The 27,386-nt window shown below is 41.3% G+C and overlaps 1 protein-coding gene across 5 annotated transcripts in view; it reads right to left on the bottom strand.

Moving 5' to 3' along the window:
• DOCK3 (dedicator of cytokinesis 3) overlaps positions 1 to 27,386 on the bottom strand; it is a 579,897-nt gene that overhangs the window by 93,615 nt on the left and 458,896 nt on the right. For all 5 annotated transcript variants that reach the window (XM_042979031.1, XM_042979034.1, XM_042979033.1 and 2 more), the window contains 7 exons: positions 21,457 to 21,545; positions 15,970 to 16,095; positions 4,142 to 4,266; positions 2,481 to 2,643; positions 1,837 to 1,943; positions 1,100 to 1,271; positions 630 to 727 (listed from right to left, as the gene is read on the bottom strand). In XM_042979031.1, the coding sequence (XP_042834965.1) occupies positions 630 to 727; positions 1,100 to 1,271; positions 1,837 to 1,943; positions 2,481 to 2,643; positions 4,142 to 4,266; positions 15,970 to 16,095; positions 21,457 to 21,545 (880 nt within the window). The remainder of the gene's footprint in view (positions 1 to 629; positions 728 to 1,099; positions 1,272 to 1,836; positions 1,944 to 2,480; positions 2,644 to 4,141; positions 4,267 to 15,969; positions 16,096 to 21,456; positions 21,546 to 27,386) is intronic.

Here is a 27,386-nt window from a genome sequence, read left to right as displayed (position 1 = left end):
GGTGCCAGGTGGGCAAACACTCTGTGCAATGCAGAGAAGCCTTACAGAAGACAACAGGGGACTTGTAGTATTGCTGTCAGCCTGACGGGGCCATAGATGGGAAAAGTCACAAAGGTATCTAGAGAAAGCAGTTGAGGCAGGGAGTAGGAAAAGGTCTCTGGTATGGACTGTAAGTGAGAGACTGGGCAAAAGCAGCAGCTACAAGTTAATGGAGAGTATTTAGAGTTCTTCTAGATAATCAAGTGAGTACGGCCAGAAAGACTTCAGGCCAGGTTCGTGGTAAAAGGGTTACAGATAAGGAAAATGAAAAAGAGACCTAAGGAAGGAAGAGGAGGCAGCACAAAGCACTGGGTATGTTTCTAATTATCATTTTACTTTCTAGGAAGAAAAAAAAGCCAGAAAATAGGGTTTATAACTTAGTTTCTAAAAGGTAATAAACCTGATGTCATACTTACTTTTAAAAAAGAAGCTAACTGAAAAAAAATAAAAAGAAAAATAACTCTAGTCCTACTCACTAATTATATTTTGAGAAATGGTCTTAGAGGTATACTGGTAGAAATCAAGGTGAAGTAAGACCTTCTGCCCAGATTCTTACTTAGGTAGCATCTATGAATTATAGGAAGGCATACCTTAACAATTTCTTCTCCACTGACATGCCGCAGCCGCCCTAGTATGTCCATGATCCGGTCTGGAAAAGCCTTCCATTTCAGCAGAGCAAGGAGGTCCACTACAAAGCAAGCCCAAAAGTAGTGAACACTGGCTATGCCAAGGACAAGCAAAGCCCAGACTTTCCCTGCCAAGGACAGGTGGAATCTGGGGGAAGAGAAGTAGCTGCCAACATTGCAACAGACTCTTTAGTGGTGACATCAAGGCCAAAGACACATCTGTGAAATCTGGAGGTGCATTCTGGAGCTAATAAAACCATGGGAAATCTTACAGGTTGCTATTACCAAGTGGTTCCTTCGACTTCAGATGAAAAGAATGCCCTCACTGTAGCATGAAAAAGCAATTGACTTCTGTTTCCCTTAGCATGTATCAGCAACATGGAACCAGTCACTGAGGACAGGGAGCGCAGCACCCTGCAGGTACCACCACCTACCATTCTGGGTGAGTTTGGTGGAGGAGAGCTGTGTGGAAATGAAGAAAGACTCTTTGGTGCTGCGCTGGAAGATGAGGCTGGAGGGGATGTTAGGGCAGCCATTGTAGTCCTCTTTGCAGCAGGGCAAGCCCAGGTACAGAGCATGGTTGTTAAATGTGCTATTCTCATCGCACTGCAGGCAAAAGTAGAGAACACAGAATGTTTCCTGAACCATGACATGTAGAAAACTCAGGTCACAGATTTTTCGATGTTGATGTTTGCTCTCATCTTCCTGAGGCTAGATCTTGGGCCTCAGGTCCTCTTAGAAGAGTGCTTTCTGTTCAGAAACTCCCCATATGGCTCACATGCCTTTTAGAGAGAACATGGTGGGGCAGGTGGCCTCCATCTGCTGTGCAGGCAACTTTGGGTGGCAGCCATGCTGTGATAGCTGACAAAACCATAATCTCAAATGGCAGGTCTCTGAATGTACTAGCTAATGGCACAGAGGAGTTGGTAATAGACTTCCATTACTTGTGGAGTGGGAGGTGAGGGACAAAGGGCCTGCTGGCATTACTTGTGGGAGGAAGGTCACTGTAGTTACATGACAAAAGCCTGCCCACAGCTGTCCTGCTGTCATCCACCAGCGCACTACCCTGGATCCTTTGGCCTGCCCACTGAAAGCCACCTAACTCAGAACCATGTGTGAGAGTGGCTTCAGGAGTGTGAAGGTTGAGGTGAGAGACAGACAGGCTCCATACCTTGTACACATAGAGCTCATGGATGTCATCTGAGAGAGTGGTGCCATCATCCCGCATCAGGGGTGAGAATGCAAAGCCAAAGAGTTTCTTTTCCCCTTTGTCCTTTGCTGCAACCAGAGCTAAGTGTTAGTTGTTTTTGCCCTTCACTTTGCGTTTTAACAGAAATTCCCCTTGTGCTTATCACCTACATTCTCTACTTCTTTGTCCCTTACTTTCATTAATTAGGTACATACCTGACTGCAGGAATGATGAGAAATGTATTAGACTGAATTTCCACTTACATCCCAAGGTACACAGGCTATCTAGACCCAAATAGAAACTAGATTGCTAGTCTTGATAAATCAGAGGCTCTTTAAGGAACAGTTTAATATGTACACAGGAGACATCCAAAGGAGGATAACACTGGTAATTATCCAGTGTCTGGACCAGACACAAAGAAGGATGAGTACCAGACCTTTTTTGGTTTTGAGTCACTGTACACAGAACAGCCTCTGTTGACACCCCATCTCTGAGTACCCATTTATTCAGAACTCATTTTATTGCCCCAACAATAAGAACCCTCTTAATTCTCTTTCTGAGGAAAGAACTCTGAGACAATAGAACATTCATATCTTCCAAGGAATGTGGAGAGAAGTCTCACTCACTGGAACAATGTCTGAACTCGAAGCGCAGGTGGGAGCCCCGGAAGCGGTCAATGGGGATGGGCAATTTGATAATTTCTCCCCAGCGAGGACTATTACTGTGGTAGAGGACAAAGGAGTGGTAGGAACTCCTGTTTGGCTCTCCTGAACCCAAGCTTATACAATCCTGGAAGAGAGAAGCAAAATAAAGTGTGATCTTGCTGGAGGAAGCCCCTGGATTTCTCTGTCACTAGTACACTTTCTCCTTTGCGCAAGTCTTATTTTCCCACCAGGCCAAATCTACAAGATGAGAAAATTCATTTGACTTAAACTCAATACTTTTGGAAACAACTGTGTAGATGGCATAAGGAATCAGCAGTCAACAATGCTCCTTCTTTTCCGTGGGGCAAAAGTAACCACACACGCTGCTCAATAAACTGGAGGGCAGCTGAACAGTGTATGTGAACCACTAAGATAGGTTCTTCATCCTCATTAAGAAAGGAAACAATGAACTCCACAGGAGAAGTCAACTGTATATGGCACTTTACCTGATCAGAAAATGAATTAATTTATAAAGTGGAGAGAGCTTGTTTTCTAATCTTCCTTACCCCAATGTTGCACTGGCATTTTAGGTTGCCCTTGGCTGACTGTTTTTGGATATAGACAAGGCAGACCAGATTTAATTTGACCTCCTGTTTTCAGATATTGCCATGAAGATGTAGTCCCATCTTCCTGGAAGACAGGAAGTTGCAGGCAATACAATCAGGAGCAGCTCCCTATCTGCACAAGGGTGGTCTGAGCAGCTGACAGCTCTGCTGACCTTGGCATTATCCATGCCAACAATGGACACGCCTTAGTCTTCGAGATGGGCTTTTAAAAATGAAACAAAAATCAGTGCTTCTACCACCAATTAAACAATATCCTCCATTTATTTTTGACTAATTTTACCTATTTACTTCTGTAAAATGTGGATGACCACTCCTGCTCTGCCTACCTCACAAGGCTATTGTCAACATATAGGAGCGAGGTCTATAAAAGAGTGATTTGCCTTCTGTCAAGTGCTGTGCAAATGATGCCTTGTTACTTGCCAGGGACTTCACCATGACATGACTGAGGGAAATCTGACACACTGACAATGGAAAAACAGCACTCCAGGTCTTCACTTTGAATGAAGAGTGACAGAAGATACACTTGCATCCTTGTACTGGCATTGGCTGGAAATAATCTTTTACAGCCTGAGTCTGCTGTTCCTTGTCACATAACTTGGTACCAGCAAGTGAGTGCCTAAGTCCTACTCTTGACCAAAGAGAAACTTTTTTTTAGCTTTCATTAGCTTAAGGAACAAAAAGAGTGGGACCTAATAACAGTTGCCAAAAGTAGGTAGCTTGATGCTAGACAGAATGGCAGAAAAAGTAACATGTAGGACACAACTAGAGGGAATAGGTCTAAATTGGAGCAGGAAGGATTGAGGTCAGACTGGGAAGAATTTCTAAAAAGGCTGTGTGACACTGGAAGTCATTATCAAAGCATACTGCAGGGTTTCCTTGAAGAAAAGGCAGAGAAGAATGCATATGTGGTGATGTGAGTGCAGTCTGCTTGATGAATGGGTCTCTGAATAAAGTCCATAGACTCATTAAAATTATTACAGGATTAGCCTCCTTTCCCAACTGACTGGCAAGTCTTACCTTCAGTATTTCTCCATCTGCGTAAAGCACATACATGGTCACTTCAATATTCTTTTGTACACTCTTTCCCCCTCTCTCGAAATCCCCCTTCTCCAAGGTTAGGTACAGGTCATTGCGGATATCACCTATGGGGAGAGAAATGTCATGTCTTCAAGACCATAGGAGCCACACTGCCCCGTTTGTACGGAGGACCAGGCTAGCATTTGGATCCTCCAGTGTTGAGGTGGGTGCTCAGAGCATTGCAAGCTTGGTTAATAACGGTGGACATTCTACTGATATCAGTGCGGCAGCACTCTGTTGGTTAGTCAGGTGCTCTCTAAGTCTAATTTCTAAAGGTGTTCACCACAGCTTGTCCAGGGTGGGAAAAGCTGAGGCAGAGAATCTTCTCTTGTATTACAGGTGACTACTCAGTCTCTCTATCTTCCAGGAGAATAGCTGAAATCTAAACCTTCCAAAGGGGGAAGATTTTTAGAATCAACAGGAATAACATTTATTGTATTATGTCTACTACTTAACTACTAATCACTCCAAAAAAAAAAAAAGTGGTTTCCTTTTTCCTTTACAGGTTTTCTTTTTCAACTTGCAACCCTTCTGAGTCTGACTAGAGGATACACTACTTTTTCCTTCTGGAGGCTTAGCTCCAAATCCCATCCCTTGCTGGAATGCCAGACCCAGGTCACTGGACTGTCATTTTTTTTCTTCTTTGTGTTGCAAGTGCTCTGGGAGCAGATGACTTTCCAGAAGCACAGGTGCTAAAGCACTGGGGTAACAATCTGTTATGCTCTTTGCTTCTCTCTGACTTCTGCCCACTTTGCCAATATCTGTTGCTCGAGACTTGGGCAGGTGAAGCCCAAACTGCAAGCCGAAATGACCTAAGAAATGACCACATCTGCCTTTTTTTAGGGGAAGGGGATTGTCTATTCATGTGTAAGAAGAGCTCATTTGGGCTGCTCTAAGCTTCTAAGTTTGTAACATGACCAATTTTATTCATACATTCTAAAGAAGGTATTTTGACTTTCAAAACAACAACCACGATGACAACCACAACAACAACAATGTAAAGTCCTGGGAAAAAAAATCTTCAAAGGGAAAAAAATGGTATAGGAAAACATGTAAGGTCAAAGTGAAGATGTGCTAACAGCCTGAAGAACTCAACTGAGAGGTGATGGAAAGATTAACTTGCAAAGTAAGCCAATTCAAAACATTCTTTCTACCTCAGTTCTTAGCAAAACTGAAAAATCTGAAAAGATTCATTACTTGGAATCACAATGAAATAAACAGATATTGTTTTTGGTTAGCAAGTAAGCTTTCTGGTTTGGTCAGATACATGATGATGGCTCATTTTCTGCACAGACTACCTTTCTGATTATGCAAGTGTCTTAGTATCTCCTATGCATGAAACATGATAGACTAGAACTGGCATATACCTTGAGCTGTGGAGGTCTTCATGACCAGACCTATTATTCAGGTGGTCTTACTATACCAGAAGTGCAGCCATGGTTATTTAGTTGCATAATGAAGTTCTCAAAATACTTCAGCATTAAGTGAGGAAGAACAGCCAACGAGAAGCAATTAATTATTCTCTGACAGCCCAGGGAACTTTCTCTAATGCGTGAAAAACATCTTGTTCCCCAACAGCCCCGAGGCTACCATGAAGGGAAAGGAAATTATGTTCTGAAAATCACATACAAATGCAACTAACTGCTGGATAGGCAGGACAGCCTAGAGGATGTCTATTCTTGCAGTTCACATGGACTTCCCTCCTCGCTGAGAAAAGCCTCTACTTTGAATTCTCAGGAGTCTGGACTTTAATCTGCCTCCTTTGGACATCTCTGCTTGGGCCCTTCAAGCATATCATTAAAATAGCACTCAGGTGTGCAGGTAAGGTAGGAAAGGAAAGCGGCAGGGAAAGTCAAATCCATCATTTTGCTATTGTAAGGGCAGAAGCTGAATAAAATCATTCCTAAAAGTAAAATTCAAAATTAAATGGGACCTTTACTATAGGTAATTGGTATTATAATGGGACAAATCACAGTTGGTTACACCTTGAATTTTTAACAATTGAAACAGACATCTTAGAGCCTTCTTTTGATAAAAGTCTTTTACTTACACATTAGCTCTTCTATGGAATTTAAGTAATTATTAAATTTCTACACTGATTTGGCAGAAAGTGAATAGTCTAGAGAATTTTAACGTCTAATCTACAGAATAGGTACTTTGTTTAACTATTACTCTGGTTTAAACCAGCACTCTCTAGAAGTTATTCTCAAGGTAATCCACATGACTTGTAAAAGCAGATACCGGCTACCAGCAATAATATTCTAGCATGTACAAACATTTTCAATTTCTGTGGCTCTCCACAACAGTTAACCATAAATAAATGTGTCCTTCAAATGAAACATGTGAGCTTTTCCTATCAATATATGATACAGAATACTCATACAAAAGTGGGTATTATCTTGGAGATTGATAATGACCGAATTTGGTCTGTGTTGATTATATAGAGTGAGCCCATGGTTTCTGGGGCAGCTCCTCTGGAGCATTTTAAATCAACATGCTAATTTCAAATGGAAGGGCTGAGCTAGATATTCCTACAGCTTTCATTCTTTTAAAACTTCCTATTTAAATAGAATGCCTTTAGTGATATCTTGCTGAGACAATTTATCAATACAAGTAAACATACCCTCTGAGTTACAGACTGAAGCAGCTTGATTTCATCAGATCTTTTGCTGCTCTTTATTTGGAGAACAGACTTGCCTACACCAGGACTATTCTCAGCAGAATAGGTATTAGGCCGCTTTATGGGTTGCAGTTTTGCAACTTATGGCCTCAATTTCTAGAACTGTGATAGTTAATGTTGCTGGGGCCTTCTTGTCAAAAGCTCTCTGGGGATCATTTAAATAGAGCTCTCCACTAATTCTCCTGGAACTAGGAGAAAACCTAAGAAGCAGCCAATGTGAAAGGCTCCTGGGATCTAACGACCCAGGCCTGCCTGACAGATAGCTCCTGAGATTCCCTGCTCTTCAGCTGTCCTTATTACATGTTACATGTTCACAAAGCCTACAGTGGAATCATGTGTTTGGGTTAAGGCACTGTCTCCAGGAGGCTCCTATAAACTTTAGCGCCAATTGCAAGGAAATATTACCAGGAGAGGGATGAGGACAGGCACATTACAACGAGGATGGGAAAGAGAAGGCCTGAGCAGTAGTTTGTGAGGTTAGTTTACAGAACACTGGGTGGGTGGCTGTATTCTAATCACCTAGGAAACTTATTAAAACATTTCTAGCGTCTACCTCTTGAGATTCCAGTTGGTATTGGGTGAGGCTTGTGTACATACATTAAACAAAACCAAAAATCACAAGGCAATTCTGATGTTCTTCAGGGTTTAATGCCAGGGAACCAGACCATGGGGGTTTGCTGGGAAGCTGCTGCTGAAATTTTTCTGGGTGTTAGGGACTAGGCAGCCCTTAAGCAGAACAGAGGAATGCTGAGAGGGGTATGGAAGTGGGAGGTTTTTCTGCGGGATGTGGGAGTAGGTATTATTGAGGGCAACTCTGCCTCCCTTTGTTAGGTGTGCTCTGCTTCCTAAGGTTGGCAGAGCATCTAAAAGCATCAGCAATGCCTTTTTATCTCTGTTTAGTGCTCAGCTGACATGCAACAGAGTTTCTTGAATGGAAAGATGAATGCATGAGATTGTTCTTATAGGAGGGCCACGGAATAAACTTTGTTCTTTTCACAGTCTCAGAGAGTAGCCAGCTGTTGGTATAGCTGCTTGCCAGAGAACTAGGGACTTAAGAGTAGGTAGAGGTTGGCCAACTTTTTCTGTAAGAAGCCAGATAGTAAATATTTTAAGCTTTTTGGGTCACATAGGTCTCTGTTACATGTTCTTTGCTTTCACAACCCTTTTAAAATGTGAAAAAACACTCTCAGCTGGCAGGTGGTACAAAAATAGGCCTCTGGCTGGATTTGGCCCAGGGACTATAGTTTCCTGATACCTGGCTTGGGTGTTTATGTGTCAAGAACAGCTTTACTACACTGCAAATACACATCAAAAATCCAGATTCTTGTGAGTATAAATAAGCAGCTGCTGGGAAGGAGCAGGGTAATGAACCTGAAGCCACCTTCTTATGTCAGGGATTGGCCTGAAATATTCTGGGGTCTTTATGGAGTGGGAGGTCTTAGAAGGAAACAGTGTTCTTCAGCTACCAGAAATCTTAGGGGGCCGAGAACACTGTGACAAAGCTGCATCCAGCAGTCACAGAGAATTGCACACCTCAGTGGCCAGGTGTGATCCTCTGAAGACCTGCACCCTGGTATGACACTGGAGAAACAGAGCTCACAATGTGTTTGCACATCTCTTCTGACAGCAGTCTTTGGAGAGGTTTCAGAACCTCTGAGGTCTGGCTTGGGCACCAGAGCATCTGTTAGCAAGAGAATCTCCTGCCAGATTACTCCAGCCTTACCAGGAATTTTGGGTCCACATGGCTCTAGCCTATGTAGAATTCCATCCCAAGAGAAATAATCCAGGACAGCCAATACAGATTTGGGCACTCAGTCTTGTTTAGACTCTTTATTACATTCATGTTCCTTCTGTATAAATGAGTCATACCACATATAGGAAGATTTGGGTTCAAGGATACTAGTATTTAACACTATTATTTACTTACACCTTGTCTACTTCTAGATAGGATTAGGAGGGAGAGTGCTTTCTTTCCCTTAAGATCATGTGAAACTAGAACTAACCTCTCTCTCAGCAGACATAGCAGCCTGCTCAGGATGGCACCAATTTTATCTTTTGGCAGAATAGGAGTGAAGTCCTCCGACAGCATCATGGGGATATGGAGACATTAACAACCATTCAACTTAGACAATTTCAGGCATATGACCAATGTTGCAATGTGTTGTAGTTCTTATTTTATTTTTTAAATGTTTGTTTATGATGATTTTGACAGAGACAGAGACAGAGCATGAGTGGGGGAGGGGCAGAGGGAGAGGGAGACACAGAATCCCAAGCAGGCTCCAGGCTCCAAGCTGTCAGCACAGAGCCTGATGTGGGGCTCAAACCCACAAACTGTGAGATCATGACCCTAGCCGAAGTCGGACGCCCAACTGAGCCACCCAGGTGTCCCTTATTTTTTTTTTTTAATATTTATTTCTGAGAGACAGAGAGAGACAGAGAGAGAGAGAGAGAGAGAGAGAGAGCGCATGAGTCAGGGAGGGGCAGAGAGAGGGAGATACAGAATCCGAAGCAGGCTCCAGGCTCTGAGCTGTCAGTACAGAGCCCAATGTGGGGCTCGACTCATGAACTGGGAGATCATGACCTGAGCGGAAGTCTGTTGCCCAACCGACTGAGCCACCCAGGTACCCATTATTTTAAAGAAGAGACCTCTCCCCCTGCCAAAAAAGACTCTTATGGGAATTCTCAGAGTATCTAGAAAAGACAGGTTCTTTACCTTCTTTCTTTTTTTAAATACAAGGATATTTATTTTGAATCACTGTAGTAACACAAGACTGGAAATAATCTAAATACACACAATAAAGGGCTATACAAATTGTCATTCACCCAGAAAGTAGAACCATATGCACCCATTAAAAACAATGAGAAAATAGAGGTGGTCCCACATGCTTCACACGGAATAAATTCCAATAATTCTTAGCTCAGGACAATGGGCATAGTGTTCTACCATTTGCACAAAAAGAAAAAAACAAAAATGAAATATGGTTTGTGCATAGCCTATCTCTGGATGTTTACAGAAGAAAATGGTTGGGGCGCCTGGGTGGCTCAGTCGGTTAAGCGGCCGACTTCAGCTCAGGTCATGATCTCACGGTCCGTGAGTTCGAGCCCCACGTCAGGCTCTGTGCTGACAGCTCAGAGCCTGGAGCCTATTTCAAATTCTGTGTCTCCCTCTCTCTGACCCTCCCCCGTTCATGCTCTGTCTCTCTCTGTCTCAAAAATAAATAAATGTTAAAAAAAAATTAAGAAGAAAATGGTTAACAACAGCTGCTGCTGGGGAAAGGAACTGGGGTAAGAGAAATATACTCATGAGTATTTTATTTTCAAACCACGTCTTCAGTGTCACACTTCTACTGGTTTCAACTGTTACAAGGTCAGTGATGTTCCCTGCTCTAACAGGAAGACAAGAATGGGCATGGTCTGACATCATTTATATATGGTTATTCCTTTCTTGGGTCAAGGATGTAGTGATCTTCCAACCTGTTGTCAGACCAGATGTGATCATTCCTAAATCATCCCTTAGATATTGCCAAAGCCTCATTTGACAGTCAGACTGACCACTACTACTTGTGGTAAATACTTTCATCACTCTTCCTGAGGAGAGCTTTCTTTCAAAAGTCATGCCTTTGTCTTTTGTGTGAGATGTGTCCAACAGAGCTGAAAAGAGAAGCTTTCTACCTTTCTGATTCTGTATAGCCCGGGATAAGCACTACTCATTTTCCTTTCAATGGAAGTAGCTGATGTGTCTCATACAAACTTTCCCCATAGCTATACACCTAGGGCTTCTTAACGTTTTCTAAACATTCCACTATGTTCTTAGTTACTTCAGATCTTAATGAACACCTAAAGTAATACACAGTCTTCTAGATTGGGCTAGTATCTTCTTTTTTTGTCAGTTACCCCAAAGGGTGAGGCTGATGAAGGATTAATAATGTACATGATACCCCACCCCAGTATTCCAACATTCCATGAAACAAATGAAGATGGAAACAAAGCAGGCAAAAGCAGACAGGACACACAAAAGCAGGAACTTACACCCAACTATCTTCATCTCTGCACCAGAAAGAAAGGGGCGACAATGAGGGGACAGCACAGAGAGAGACAAGAACAATTAAGACAAACAGGAAAAGAGAAAAAAAAAAACATCACTTGCAGGTCGGTGATGAAGTATGCACTTTTTATCAAGAGTCAAAGCAAAGGACAGAGTGTATTTCTGAGCACAAGGGCAAGAATCAGAGGGTCCCCTAGAAGGATGCCATGCCTGCAGAGTTGCCTTCTAATGGGCAAGTTCAGAGCAAACCCAGAGAGCAGTACTTGTGCCAGGTCTGACTTAGGGAGGGACAAAGCCTCCCTAAGGCAGAGTCCTCTCTAGGACATGGTTCTCAAAAGGGGTCCCAACCAAGCAATATTACCATCGTCTCAGAGCTTATAAGGAATGTAAATTGTTGGGTCCCACGCCAATCCTACTGCATTAGAAACTCATGGGGGGTGGGCCCAACATTCTGTGTCTGCAAGCCCTGCAGGTGACTCGGATACATACTAACACTGGAGAACCACTGATTTGGGAAAAACCTGGCCCTGAGCCAGAGCACACTAACTCAAAAGCAGGTTTCTTCTACCAAGAAAGAAGACCACTTAAAAAACTCTGCATCTATTGAGAGGATCATATGGTTCTTGTCCTTTCTTTTATTGATGTGATGGATCACGTTAATTGTTTTGTGGATATTGAAACAGCCCTGCATCCCAGGTATAAATCCCACTTGGTCGTGGTGAATAATTTTTTTAGTGTATTGTTGTATCTGGTTGGCTAATATCTTGTTGAGGATTTTTGCATCCATGTTCATCAGGGAAATTGGTCTATAGTTCTCCTTTTTAGTGGGGTCTCTGTCTGGTTTTGGAATCAGGGTAATGCTGGCTTCATAGAAAGAGTTTGGAAGTTTTCCTTCCATTTCTATTTTTTGGAAGAGCTTCAAGAGAATAGGTGTTAACTCTTCCTTAAATGTTTGGTAGAATTCCCCTGGAAAGCCATCTGGATCTGGACTCTTGTTTTTTGGGACATTTTTGATTATTAATTTGATTTTCTTACTAGTTATGGGTCTGTTCAAATTTTCTATTTCTTCCTGTTTCAGTTTTGGTAGTGTATTTGTTTCTAGGAATTTGTCCATTTCTTCCCTATTGCCCATTTTATTGGCATATAATTGCTCATAATATTCTCTTATTGTTTTTATTTCTGCTGTGTTGGTTGTGATCTCTCTTCTTTCATTCTTATTTATTTGGGTCCTTTTTCTTTTTGATCAAACTGGCTAGTGGTATATGTATACAATGGAGTATTACTCGGCAATCAAAAAGAATGAAATCTTGCCATTTGCAACTATGTGAATGGAACTGGAGGGTATTATGCTAAGTGAAATTAGTCAGAGAAAGACAAAAATCATATGACTTCACTCATATGAGGACTTTAAGAGACAAAACAGATGAACATAAGCGAAGGGAAACAAATATACAAACAGGGAGGGGGACAAAACAGAAGAGACTCATAAATATGGAGAACAAACTGAGGGTTACTGGAGGGGTTGTGGGAGGGCGGATGGGCTAAGTGGGTAAGGGGCACTAAGGAATCTACTCCTGAAATCATTGTTGCACTATATGCTAACTAATTTGGATGTAAATTTTAAAAAATAAAAAATAAAATTAAAAAAATTCAAGACTTAGAAAACAAGTTAAAATGTAATTCCCACAGAGCCATGTGACAGAACTCTGTACTACTGACTCCAGGGAATAGGCTTTCCAGGAAAGCTAAGCACTCCAGAGGGATTTAGGAGGTGGTGGCCCAGCTCTTCTAGCTTGGGGATGGTCTGCAGGAGGGCACAGCCTCTTCTTGAGCAAAAAATTTTAAATCGTTCCTTTCAGTTTATAGTCTTTTGGCCAGCAGTTCTCTTTAAAGTTTTATTTTGGTTACTTCACTGGAACAACGTTAACTCTAACTTGTTCACCTGGAACACCTGTCCTACTCTGGTCTTTCCTGCTCATCTTGAAAAAAAAAAAAAAAACCTAGGAAAGAAGTTATTAGCTTTTGAACTGAACTAAAGGAGTTTGGACAGAAGGAGGACGTGCCCTCAGGAATATGGTGACCAACCAGTAAAGGCTGTGAATGCTTAGTTTCAAAATTAGGCTTAAATTTCCATATCTATTTGTTCTTCTATAGTCTAGAATGTCAACTCCTTGGTTGGAGTGTGTCTTTTCTGGGACCACCAGCAATAGCACTCTTGCCTCTAGCTCGCTACCACGGGTCATGAGCAGAGCTGGATAGCTGTATAGTCAGGACTTCAGCTGTGGCACAGAGTAGCACATCTCCTGTTCACAGTAGTCACGTGATGTGTATGTACACACCGTTGGAAAGCAATGGGAGATCATCAGAGGGACCTTTTTCAAAATTGTATGTTGGATACTGGTGTGGCTAGAGCCTGGTTGAACTCTGTAACTCAGAGCTCTAAGCTCTGTCAATATGCTTTGAGCCCTATCTGGGTCATCCTGACAAAAAAGACCTCTCCAAATGAGTGCCTGGCAATTTCTATCAAATGCTGTTTTAAAATAAGAATCATAGTTTATGAGTAATTATAATTTTTCCATTTACTCCAATCTCTCAGACTTAAGTGTTAGAATGCTCACAGTTACATAATTCATTGCCTTGTTCATTTCTCATATATATGTCCATGTGCCAAGAAGTTGCAACTTCTTGTAACTTGGTCACACCAGCACTGTAAGGATGGAGGGACTGCTGCAGCCCAGGTACAACACTCCTACAGGTGACAGATGGATCAGCTGCAGGTGGACAGGTGGCCAGGAAGCCAAGGGAGTTCTGGCTACATGGTTTCCCAAGATAGGGCAACTGCATGTAAAACATTCCTATACCACTTTTACTGTTGCTCCAGCAGAACCTGCAGGCCAGTGCTGTCACCAGGCCTGAGAATGGCAAATCCACTCTGATGAGATCGTGGAGTGCATTAAGAGGTCTGTCAGTCAGTTGTTAGCTCACAACCCTGGGAGTGCCCATCTGCAAAAAAAAATCTTTCCTCACGGGGAAGAAGGGTAGAGAGGGAGCCAGATTATGCACAAAGGACTGCTTCCTGCCTGTGAACCAATCCTTACTTTCAGTTTTGGCACTTAGTGCTCAAAGGCAGACAACCCAGGAAGCAGCCTGGCCTGGACCTCCCAGGATGGCCCAGTGTCTGAGCCCTGTGGAGACAAATCCTATGATGGTCCCTTAGCTGCCTAGGGGAGGGAAAACTCCCTTAACCTCAGCTTCCTTCACCAATGCCTGATGCAGCTGATTTCCCAAGACATGTCTAGCATACCCAGGTCCTTTACAAACCTGTGTGTTGATGATGCAAAGAGATGCAGGGTGCTCTACAAAAAGATTTCTTTCCATAGATGAGGGTTGGACAACCTAATTCTTAAAATCAAACTTTGCTTAAGAATTTTTTCACTAAATTTTGTTTCTTTTTAGTCTCTGTTCACTTCACTTGGTTTTAATTCTCTGACTGTGAAGGCTAAGAGGAAGGAAATGTCCAAATGTACAAATCTTAAGTTCTTAAAAGAAAGGAAGGACTTTAAATATATCTCTTAGAATATATGACTCCACTTCATGAGCCTGGATATCTAACTTAAAAAAAATCACCAGATCAATTTTGGTAACCATTTATTCTTTCTTCTATGACATTTTGTCAAGAACCCAGGACTATGCCTGGGCTCTTCTTGTCCTGATAACCAGGGCTGTGGAATGGTGTCAGGACACTGTGAAGGACATCGTTCTCCAACAGTCAGATGTGGGCCCTTCATAAGCATGAAGTCTCCCAAGCATTTAAAGATAAACATGGAATTGATCGAGTGGCCTAGGATCCCACACAGATCCTTCTGTGTGCAGAGCAGGAGATGAGGGCTGTTCACAGCAGCTTGTTCTGCATTCACAGTGTCTACGAGTGGGGGAAGCAGATAACAGAAAACAAGTCCAGGCATAGTGTGGGAAGTTGTAAGGCAGCTGGAATCTATCACATGGGCCTTCTCTGTGCTCAGACCATACTCTGCTTTGGGTTTGTGTTGACAAATATTTCCAACAAGCGGATTTAGAACACCATGAAGAAGTCCAAATAGGTGATATTTAGAGTGGTGACAATCAGTTCAGTCTGGCCTGCCCTGGCTCTTTCAAACAGAAGCAAATAAGCTTTTACCAGATCATTAAAACTCAATGGAAAGGGTAGGTCCATTACTCCTGTAATCCATTCAGAAAACCAGCTATTTGCCTGTTCAGATTCCCCTGTCTTTGTTCACATCTTCTCTGCTTATCAGACCACCTGCCCTCTATATGAGTCACTCCCGTCCTTCCCTCACACCCTAAGGCCCTTGTGGCTCTGATGGCCTGTTTTGATCCACTTTGGATGCTTTGCCTGTATCTGCCTGACTAGGAAATGTGAACCTGGGATTGAACTGCTAGAACCACACGTGAGGGTTGATGCATTTCCACCTTCTGCACTAGCTCTCCATTGGGCATTAGATGGGAACAGTGAGCCAATTCCTGAGAAACTGTCTAGGTAGTACTATTCCTAGTGCCTAACTTACACCATTTGCCCCATTTGTTTTCTGATACATTAAAATACATCTGGTTTTCCTACATGAATTGGATTCATCAATACTACAGGCACATATTTTGGTATATTTTTCCCCTTAAAGAGGAAGTTCTTGTGAGCCAATTTTCTAGGAAATGTAATGGAAGAGAAAAAAGTAAAAGGCATCCCCCTAAGAAGAGTTCCATGTCAGTTCCTACCACCCAGTCTCTATAGGAGACAACAAAGCCCATCTTCTGGGTTGTCATGTTGCAGATGTCACGTTGGTGAATATGATGTGGAGGCTTCTGGAAAAAATGTCAACAAGGAGCCACTGACTCCAGATTGTAGTCAGCAACCTGGCTTGGGATACAGAGGCTTTTAATGGCTGCATGGCTCCTCCACAGCACAGTTTACCATCTGCTGATGAGAGAAGCACTGGACTCCATCCTTCTAACCCTTCTCCCAACCCAGTCCCAAGAAGTGCAGCCTACCTGGCATGATGACATCAGGAAATCCCAATTTTCTTGTAATTGCCAATCCCCTATTAAATATCATGGGGTTTTCCCTCCTAATCTGTTCCATATCTCCACGGAGAAGCTGCAGAGAGATGATAAGACCTGCAAAAACATAAGCATTTTCTTACTCAGAACCACATTTCCACCCTGTTTTGTAGTACTAGAAATGACATAAAGAGTCACATTTTTTTTCAGGAGGAAAATATGCAAAGTTTAGCATTTTTCTTGAGAAAAATTTTGATGTAGAAAGTATATACTATTCTGAAGAAACATTCTAGAAAGCTATTTAAGAAAAGATAACCTCAACAACCCAGAGAACTAGTTTATTATATACAGACCGAGGTCTGGGAGACTGAGTTGCCTTTTTCTCTGTTCCTCAGCATCTAGCCCAGGGCCTGTCTGGACCCTAGCAAACACTCACTGAATGGGAGGGTTGAACTACATAAACCATACATTTAGGAACCCAGAAAAATCTACAGAAACAATGGCAGACTAGAAACAAAGAAGACCCTGTGCCAGGATGTTCCCCCAGCTGAAAATGAATGAGCTAAGAGGTGCTGTTTTATGCTAGGAGTATGTTAAAATGTGGGAAGCAACTTGCTGGTTCAACCTTGCAACGGCTTGTAAAGACAGCAGCAGAGCAGACATCACGTTCCCTTCAGGGAACCACTGCACTTCAAGGAAAAGAAGGGATGTTTTGTGGGGCTAACTGAGCTTTGCTTCAGACTATAAGCTTCAGATCTTCCAGATGATCCCAAAAGCTTTGTTCAGAACATGGGAGAACCTGTAATGTGTCCCCAGGTGAGCTGGCTTCCACTTCATTACTTGTATGTACCCTAGGAGTTTTGCACAAAGAATCTCCTGGAAACCATCCTCTCCCCTGCCCCCGAGGGTTACTACTGTAGCCACTGGCTAGAAGGCTGGGAGGTCAAGCCCAGATAGAGTTAGGAAGTGATTCTGAGACTCTGTGAATGAGATTAGCTGCTAATAGGATGATGAAGATGCTGATCTATGTGTCAGCAGGGAGCAAACTCATCAATCTAAAAACCTGGGAATTATGATAGTTAGGATAACCAGAAAAGTAGTGGCTAGAATGGAGACAGTGACAAGAGTTGTAGGATAAGAGTGGTTTGGAAATGGAGAGGAGAGAGGGAATGGAGAAGTGGAGAAAGAGAGATGTCACACAGAACAGTCACAGGCACTCTATCTGTCAGATCAAAGTATCCTAGTAACAAGGAACATGTACTCTCATAGCTGGGCTGGGGGGTCATCAGGGTTCCACTGCAACTCAGAAAGAACCTCAAGATGATCTTATTGCTTTGGCCAAATTCATGTACCCCAAGAACCCTGAGATTGCACATATGATGTCCCAGGTATCATTAACAATGAGATCACAGTGCTCTGGAAAGCAGATATATGGTGTTCCAGTTGTTAGTCTGGTTAGTGTTTAGGTTTGGAACACCCTATTTTTTTTATAGCCTAATTACTTGGTGGACTCAACTACAAATAACTTATGAGCCTGACAGGTTGGAGGTCAGAATCCAGATCACAATAAACTCTTCAGAAGAGAGAAGCTTGTGAGGTACTCACAACCCCTCCCCCACAGCCCCAGCACATTTATCTGTGGTATCTTTACATGGCTATCAGATATTATCCTCTGGGCGAACAGGGGTCCACCATCCTAGGAGACAGCCTAAACTGGAGCAGATAGCTAAGGATCAGACAATTCCCAGAATCTGAGATGATAGAGGGCAAAGGAAAAGAAAATCAATGGGTTCATCCTTCTCATTTGGCACTGGCAAGGATTATTCATTCAAGTGCCCACTGACTACCTTTCCTACCTTTTATCTCATTTTCTGAGCAACCAAATTGGCCTAGAGATGCAAAGTGCAACTTGTGAGGATGCAGACTGAAGACACTGGGAGAGGTACATCTAGCTTTTGAGCTATCCAAAAGGAATTCTGAATAGCTGCTCTGAAGTGTGACAAGCAAGAGGAAAAGGGCTTCAGTTTATGCAAGAGAACACATGAAAAGGCACATGAAGGATGAAAGAAGTCACCAATGGAGGCTATAAAACTTCATCTGCTTTTGTAGAAATTGGGATCCTGGAATATGTGAGTCCTCTTCCTGGTTCTGAAGCCCTGAGTGATTGAGGCACATGCCAAATAATGCTAAGCATGGTCCTCAGGACAAAAGAGCCTCTGTAAATAACTCAGAAAAGTGACCCACTCGCCTACCCAATATGCAACCAGTCCTTTAGCAACACTTGCTCATCTACCTACCAATCACCTGGCTCTCAAGCCAACGAACTTGAAAGTAACTAATTCTATTACAATTTCTCTGTTAAAATGATCTCTGACACAAGAAAACTGTTTTCTTACTAAATTTCATCTCAGATTAAGACTGTCCCATAAAAATATCCCACATTTGTGTGGAATACTGGAAGGTCAGCAACCTGGCCCTTGTCCCTCTCAACCCCCATCTCTGTGAAGAGATGAGTGAGGATTAGTAATGTAAATTAATCCCAGCCCAAGAAACATAAAGAAAGCTGTATAAGTCGTTAAAAAATACATAGAAAATTAATTTCTCAACTGTTTTGTTTTCACTTGTTTTTAATGATCTTCATGCTACTGGAATTACTAAAAGTTAGTTCTGTGGCTACATATCTAAGAGGCCAATCTAAGGGAGTTAGTGATGAATGATAGTTTTAGTCTCAGCACCTAAAACTAACATAGTAATTCCTTCTGAATTTTGTATGATTTAACTCGAAGGGAGAGCACTACTGAGTTCTGAAACAGAACTGCCAAGGCAATTAACTGTCCACAATGTTTAACAAAGATGGGTGACAGTTTATAGCAAAGTTAATTTTTTATAATGACATGTCTTTAATTAAGGAGGCTAATAAAGACCTGAACTATTCCTTGAGTAGTCTATGAAATTTTTTGACATGAAGACCCTACAATCCTGTAGTAGAAAACCCAGGCTGAGAAGCTTGGCAACAGAGTGGAAAGCCAGTGGCCTGGAGTACGGAAACCAGGGCTCCCTGCTTTAGCCATGAAGTCACTTCATTGAGCTTCAGTTTCCTCATTTATTTAATGAAGGAGTTGAAACAGGTAATTTCCAAGATCTCAACAGCTTCCAAGTCAAGCCTTGCCTAGAAGCCATCAGACACACACTTCAAAGAGAAGCAGCCTATTTCTCCTCCTGGATTTTCCACAAGTACATGGAGACCTCTAACTGGGACACCCTAACTAAGGCTATCTGAAGTCTGGGGTGCCTTTCTAACACTGTTTGAATGGCCAGTGTTTGTGAGTTCCAGACAAAAACCACAGACACTGAAGATGGCACCATCCCTGCTCACTCTAGGGAATGAGACACAATTCAGCATCTTAATCTGGTGAGGTAATGGGGGAAACTACTCTTTCAGCTGTTTTTTTTTTAATTTTTATTTATTTTTTAAAAAAAATTTTTTAACGTTTATTTATTTTTGAGACAGAGAGAGACAGAGCATGAACGGGGGAGGGTCAGAGAGAGGGAGACACAGAATCTGAAACAGGCTCCAGGCTCTGAGCTGTCAGCACAGAGCCCGACGCGGGGCTCGAACTCAGGGACCGCGAGATCATGACCTGAGCTGAAGTCAGCCGCTTAACCGACTGAGCCACCCAGGCACCCCTCTTTCAGCTGTTTTAAAAAGTGTATTATTACTACCATCTTTCTTCTAAAATGTTCTCCATGTTTTTTTTAAAAAAAGTTTTTAATGTTTATTTGAGAGAGAGAGAGAGAGAGAGAGAGAGAAGTGGGGAGGGGCAGAGAGAGAGGCACACAGATCTGAAGTAGGCTCCAGGCTCTGAGCTGTCAGCAGAGAACCCAATGCAGGGCTTGAACCCATGAACTGGGGGATCATGACCTGAGCCTAAGTCAGACACTTAACTGACTGAGCCACCCAGGTTCCCCAAAATGTTCTCATGTTTTAATCATATCATGTCTCAAGAACTTGTATCCAAAGGTAACTGTTTACAAATCAAGTACAGTAAATAAAGCGAAGTACAACACAAACATGGACATGAATGGGAGTTTTCCAAATTACCAGTAACTTTTTTTTTCTTTTATAATTAAAAACTGTGAGCAGGGAAGAGGGGCAGAGGGAGAGAGAATTTTAAGCTGGCTCCATGCTAAGCAGAGCCTGATGTGGGGCACGATCCCATGACCCTGGGATCATGACCTGAGCTGAAATCAAGAGTAGGACATTCAACCTACTGAGCCACCCAGCCACTGAACCAGTAACTTTTTTATATTTTAAAAGCAAGATTTTATTTGCCTCCTGCTTTAGCCTAGTTTTAGGTGAGAAATATGGACTCCCTTCCCTTTCAAGCACTGCTTGGAGTTCCCTGGCATCCAGGCACATACATAGAAAAAAACCAGTCACTTAAAAATTGTGAGAGAGACCCTGAGGCTCCCTGTGCTACAGAGTTTTAGAGAAATCAAATTCTCCCATCTGAGGGTCTCAAACTTTGCAGCCTCTGGTGTGGAGTTGTTCTGAGGGCCATCCTAGTTGAATATGTGCTGATCCTGATAAAGAAAAAAATTAAGTCCTTCTTAACAACTTTGGAAACTTCCATGCTTCGCAGTGGCTTTAGAATGTCATGTAAGGCCCACTTGTATTTATAATGAGGCTATGAAAGTTAAAAAACAAATAAGGTTATGTAAAAGATATTATGAAATAACTGATAGGTAAAACTGTCGGAATAAGCATGGTTCTATGTAAACTTGATAGCTATCTTCAAGGGTATATAAAAGCTCAGAGGCTTTTAAATAGTGCTTCTAATTTAATCAAGCAATTAATGTTCAATTTAGAAAACACAATCTTTCTAATGTGTGGAATTGCACCAAGATTTAGACAGAAATTAAACAGTTTTAAAAGAAAAGGAGGGGAAAGGAAAAGAAATTGAACGGAGATAAAAGCTGCTGTGAAATAAAGATTGTCTATTTCAGTTCCTGAATGATATTGGCAGACCAAACACTGATTCTCATTAGTGTCAGACTTTCTTTGTGATGCTAACACTGAACAGGAATAGAAAAAGTGATTATTAATATTTGTCTTTTATTTTTGGCTGGGGTGTGTATTCTTTATTCAGGAAAACACAGACTTCACAATGTCACAAACTCTGAAACCTTTTTGTTTGCTTTTGATTTAAATTAGAACTTAAGTTACCTATCAAAGCACATGGAATCCATTATAGAAAGAACAGAAAATGTATTTTGGTTGAAAGTAATTAGGGAAGGTCTCAAATTACCACAAAAAGAAATAGTAGAAAATGACTGGGCAGGAGAATAAATGTCTGTGGGGAATTGAACTTTACATATGGCGGCTGATCCACACAAATTCAATGTATGATCTATAGGTCTGTATGATCAGGAACAGTAAATGCAACACAAAGTTTTCTAGCCAGAGAACTATGTTACCATGGCTGGCACTGGGAGCAGAATACTTGGCGCTGGACTTGCGGATGATATTTTCGTGGATCTGGGACCACTCACTCTCGTTGTTGCACCTGCAACAGAAGGACAGGTGTTATGGCTCTCAAGGCTTTTAAACATCTGGTCTGATGTTCCAACTGAAACACCAACTTTGAAGGCAAACTTCAAATTCACTTTCCTGTTTTACTAAATTAGACAAGGCATGTTTTCTGTTAAGGCTCATGGAAGATTCACACTTGGGTAAAGGGTGGAAACTCTAAAATGAATGTCAACAAATATTTTTAATTGGCAAAATATCCTATTCTCTAAAGTAGCAATCTTCTACATCACAAGCTTTTCTCTTTTTTTTTTTTGAGAGAGAGAGAGAGAGAGAGAGAGAAAGAGAGAGAATGAATATGAATGAGTGGGAGATGGAAGAGAGAGAAGGATACAGAGGATCTGAAGCAGGCTCCAGGCTCTGAGCTGTTAGCACAGAGCCTGACGCAGGGCTTGAATGCACGAACCGTGAGATCACGACCTGAGCTGAAGTCGGACGCTTAACTGACTGTGCAACCCAGGTGCCCCTAAGTTTTCTCTTCTAGTCTCTTACACACCACACACACAGACACACACACACACACACACACACACACACACACACACACACACACACAGTAGGTTCCAGAGGCAAGTTCCTGAGAGGGGAAATAACAGTTCCTCTAGACAATTACCACTGCCATGCCTTGCGCTGACTTTGTATCATCATTCAGTAGTCTTTATACTGGCTCCAGAGGAAAATCCTATTAAGCTCAGAGCAGTGTGGATATTTGCTTGTTGCTGTTTCAGCCAGGCCAAGAGAGGAAGAAAAGTTTAGGAGAATAGTGAGTTTGGTCCACTGTGAAATCCTCTATAATCAAGAGGAAGGAAGGCTTAGCAGAAAATGTTGAAACGTCTAAACATATAAAGTCCTTTCCTAGGGGTTTCAAGATTGGGACAAAAGAGAGAATAGAGGAACAACACTGCACCTCTGTTAATTTCTCTAAAGGGCAATTCCAAAACAGCTACAACCACACAAGTACTTGGTGTAGTTTACAGACAGACACCAGGGATTCCTCATCCTAATGCAGACACCTCAATGAAACAACTGAAGTGAGATTATGGTCATCTCTTGAAAATTCCATGTGACAACAGGAGTCTCTATAGCCTTGGCATCCCCTTTCCCTGTTACATAGGAAGGTATGACCTTCCAAAATGTAAGACCCATGCACAAAGGAAAACTTACAGGATTTTTCCATGCTTACTCAGAAGTGTGCAGTCCAGCATGGCCACTTAAATAGGAAACCCCAGTGAGAGTTTTAGCATGTGAAATCATATGGTATTTGACTTTCAGTCTGACTTATTTTACCTAACACAATGCCCTCTAGGTCCATCCATGTTGTCACAAATGGCAAGATCTCATCTTTTTTTTTTTTTAAGCTGCACAATATTCCATTTGTGTGTGTGTGTGTGTGTGTACCATATCTTATTTATTCATCTATTGATGGACACACCTGGGTTGCTTCCACATTTTGGCTATTGTAAATAATACTGCAATAAACACAGGGGTGCATATATCTTTTTGAATTAGTGCTTTTGTTTTCTTTGGGTAAATAGTAGTGTAATTGTTGGATTTGGTATGGTATTTCTGTTTTTGTTTTTGTTTTGTGGTGAGCATAGCATAATGTATAGAGAAAATGAATAATTATGCTGTACACCTGAAATTAATGTAATGTTGTGTGTCAGCTACACTCAAATAATAAAAAAGATATCAAAGAGTAAGGAACAAAAAAATAGTGTAAAGACTTAACAACAGAAAAAGTCCAGGAGCGTGAAGTACACGCAACGTGAAACACAACTAAGTAAAAGGGTTTGTATAGAAGTCATGCAGAGATAAAGAAAATTAGTCATTAGTTTAATTTTATTACTCTTTGGACTCCTGAGTCAGCATAAATAAGCCTCAGTTACTCAGAGATGTTGCAAAGAATTATCAGAGATGAGGTTCTCAGAGTCCAGAGCTGTGAGGGTAATTTTCTACTTACAGAATTCCTTCCAAACAAAGGAAGAGGGAGACCGTTCTTTAAGATGAGCACTTGTGATTTAGCAACTCGGTTGGAAATCAAAAGTGAGAGGTGCTGGCAGCAGTACATCCAGCCCTTCCTGTCTGACATGCTCACTGTCTCATCTCTTCCAACCAGTCAGTACATCAGAGTGCCCAGCTGGTGAGGATTCAAAGACTTGTCTTGCTGTCAGCTTTTTTTTGTCACTTTCTAGGTTTACAAGATCAGTAGTTACTTTCTTTAACAGAAATCTGACTACAGTTTGTCATAAATAACATACTCCCCCTCTCACTGCAAAAGAAGAGTCTTGAAAATTAACTCCCTCCCTCTGATAGATGGTGTAACTTCAGCATTTCTCCAATAAAATATTAATGGTTTTTGGCAGTACAGTGGAGATACTGCTTTGTCAACCACTTTCACATTGACAATGTGTATTACCTTATTGATCTCTCCTCTTCATGGTCTTGGTTTAACCATTATCATCTCTCTTCTGGACCAGTGTAATCACCTCCTAACTGATCTTTCAAATGTCTCCCTTTCCTAAATGCCAAGGGGTTACTTAAATCATCTAAAACTAAGTGGATGTGGTGTCATCAGCATATTTTAGCCAATCACTAGGGTATTTTGTAAGGAAAAATTATAAATATAAACATTTATTAAGTAATCAAATGAGTTGTGATTATAGAAGCATCATGTTATACCCAATCAAATTAATATTTAGAGCATGATTATTGATGTTGGTAGTTTGTCCTCAATTATGAGACACATGAGGGATTATGATTGAAAAGAGGTCTGTAATGCCTCTGTAGCAGTCTGCTCTCCTCACAGAGGAGATAACCAGCATAGTACTTCAACTACTACATGTCCAGGGATTTTACTCAAGGGATAGGACAGAGAGGCGAGAGGTTTTTGGTTTTCTACATGCGATTCCCAAGTATCCAGAGCACCAGAATTACCGGAGCAGGTGTGCAGGCTCTGTTCAACAGAGTTCAGAATACTCTTCTCATTCACTCATGCACCAGAGCACACAGTAGCATTTGCCTCTTCCCTACCACCTCCTTAACTTGTTTTTTTTTTTTATTTTTTAAAGTTAACATCCAAATTAGTTAGCATATAGTGCAACAATGATTTCAGGAGTAGATTCCTTAGTGCCCCTTACCGATTTAGCCCATCCCTCTACAATGGGGAGCCCATTGTAGCCCTCCCACAACTCCTTCAGTAACCCTCAGTTTGTTCTCCATATTTGAGAGTCTCTTCTGTTTTGTCCCCCTCCCTGTTTTTATATTATTTTTGTTTCCCTTCCCTTATGTTCATCTGTTTTGTCTCTTAAAGTCCTCATATGAGTGAAGTCATATGATTTTTGTCTTTCTCTGACTGACTAATTTCACTTAGCATAATACCCTCCAGTTCCATCCATGTAGTTGCAAATGGCAAGATTTCATTCTTTTTGATTGGCGAGTAATACTCCATTGTATGTATATACCACATCTTCTTTATCCATTCATCCATCTATGGACATTTGGGCTCTTTCCATACTTTGGCTATTGTTGATAGTGCTGCTATAAACATGGGGGTGCATGTATCCCTTCAAAACAGCACACCTGTATCCCGTGGATAAATGCCTAGTAGTGCAATTGCTGGGTCATAGGGTAGTTCTATTTTTAGTTTTTTGAGGAACCTCCATACCGTTTTCCAGAGTGTCTGCACCAGCTTGCATTCCCACCACCTCTTTAACTTCTACATTTCCGTGTTTATGATGGCTATTCACCCAACTTTCTTCTCATCTTTCCCCAAGGGGGGCAACACAAAAAAATGTTTAAGAAATTTTAAAGGGCTATTTGTAAGACCTTTAAGTTTGCATTTTTAGAAGGGTGCCTACTATAGGGAAGTAGTGGTTAGAGTATATTCCCATATTTTATTTCACTTAATTCTCATAATCCTATAAGATTGGTATTACCATGTTCATTTTACTGAGAAGAGTGAAATGAGCTGGAGTCTAAACATAGGTCTGCCTGGTCCCCAAAGCTGGTGTAGAGAAAAAGAGGCTACAGAGTACTGTAACCCTGAAAGCCTTACTCCTATACCAGGCTTCAGGGTACTTGTGTCCCTGATGTCAGTCAGCATTCCCATTTTGTCTCTACTACAACTATTTAGTCTTGCCTATGGTTTAAAACTTAATTTAGTGCAACTACTCCATATTAAAATTCTCTCCCATTGGGTGTGACCTGCTTTATTTTGGCCTTTATTTGGTTGAAAGTCCTAAAAAGCTGGAAAAGAGGCAACAACCTACAGATTTAAGAACACTACTAATGCTGACCACTGTTTTATGTAGTCCTTACTTATAGTGCAAAAAAAGAGAAGTATCCAGAAGAACGAAGAAAAACAGCACATATTTCTATAAAAATGGCCCAATTGAACAGAATCTCCAAGACCAAGCTGATACAAATAAACCAATTTGATATATTCTGGATGTGCACTCATAGGCCATGAGAAATTACATTTTTATTTATGAGAAATTTAAACTATTTCTTATTTTACAACTTATGTATGTTTATTTTAACACAGACTTAAAAAAAAAGACAATTAGCATGCGTGCACACACACACACACTCTCTCTCTGTAATAGGAATACTTAATTTAACTTCTCTTTCCAGGTGATAGAAGGGCTTCTTCCACGAGTAACACTTTTTGGCCCCTTGTAGTCACTTTCCTGGGAGAAGGAGTGACTTCTTTGGCCAGTGCTTTTAGGAGAAGGACCTGGGCATGAACATCTCAGTTCTGCCTCTCCCCTCCTTTGGGACCAACCTGTTTGCAGAAAACACACAATCCCTCTGTGCCTCCACAGAGGCTCCAAATTGATGATGACTCTAATAGTCTTTCTAATTCAGGGTTCACATTAATCACAAGTTGTAGTGGGTTGAATGGTGGCACCTAAAAAGTATATCCATATCCTAATCCCTGGGACCTGTGAATGTTACCTTATTTGGAAAAAGGGTCTTCGCAGATGTAATTAAATTAAGGTTCTTGAGATCAGTAGATAATCCTGGATGATCTGGGTGAGTCCAACCTCAATGACAAATGTCCTTAGAGAAAGGCAGGGGAAGATTTAAGAGATGAGAAGAAATTACAGACAGAAGAGGAGGAGGCAATGTGATCACAGAAGCAGAATTAGAGTGATGAAGCCCTAAGACAAGGCAGGCTGACAGCCCCCAGAAGATGCAAAGAACAGATTTTCCCCTAGAGCCTCCAGAAGGAGTGTGGTCCTGCTGGCATCTTGATTTCAGATTTGTGGCCTCCAGATTGTGAGAATAAATTTCTATGTTATACATCACCACCCTTGCGGTAATCTGTTATAGTAGCCATGGGAAACAAATATAAAAGTCCGTGTGGCTCATAGATCTAAATAAACTATGATCTCAAATTTAAGTTTTCTTGCTAATAAAAGTGACATGTTTATTTATACTATTTACATACACACAGATAGAGATGTACATATACACACTATAAATTTTGATTCTATTCTACATCATATATCCATTTCTATTTATAGCTGCTTAACATTTTGCTCTCAGAACCAAATTACTGATATCCACTAACTTCCTCAAACTGCAACAAACAACATTTTATTCTGACTTTAATAAGCTGAAATTATTAAATAATTGGGAATGAAGATTGACCTTCATCAAATATCTTTTTTGATTATCAGGGTGATTATATGGCTTTTCCCTTTTGGATAACTAATATGATGCATTATATGCTAATTGCACTGTGATCAGAGAGTGTGGCTTGTGCCTTATTGAATTTATGGAAATTTTTTCTATGAATAATTTTTGTAAATGT

Source organism: Panthera tigris, chromosome A2 (genome assembly GCF_018350195.1).
Source record: "Panthera tigris isolate Pti1 chromosome A2, P.tigris_Pti1_mat1.1, whole genome shotgun sequence".
Taxonomy (NCBI): domain Eukaryota; kingdom Metazoa; phylum Chordata; class Mammalia; order Carnivora; family Felidae; genus Panthera; species Panthera tigris.
The sequence above is the reverse complement of the archived record's forward strand: the minus strand, read 5'-3'. Positions and strand labels throughout refer to the sequence as shown.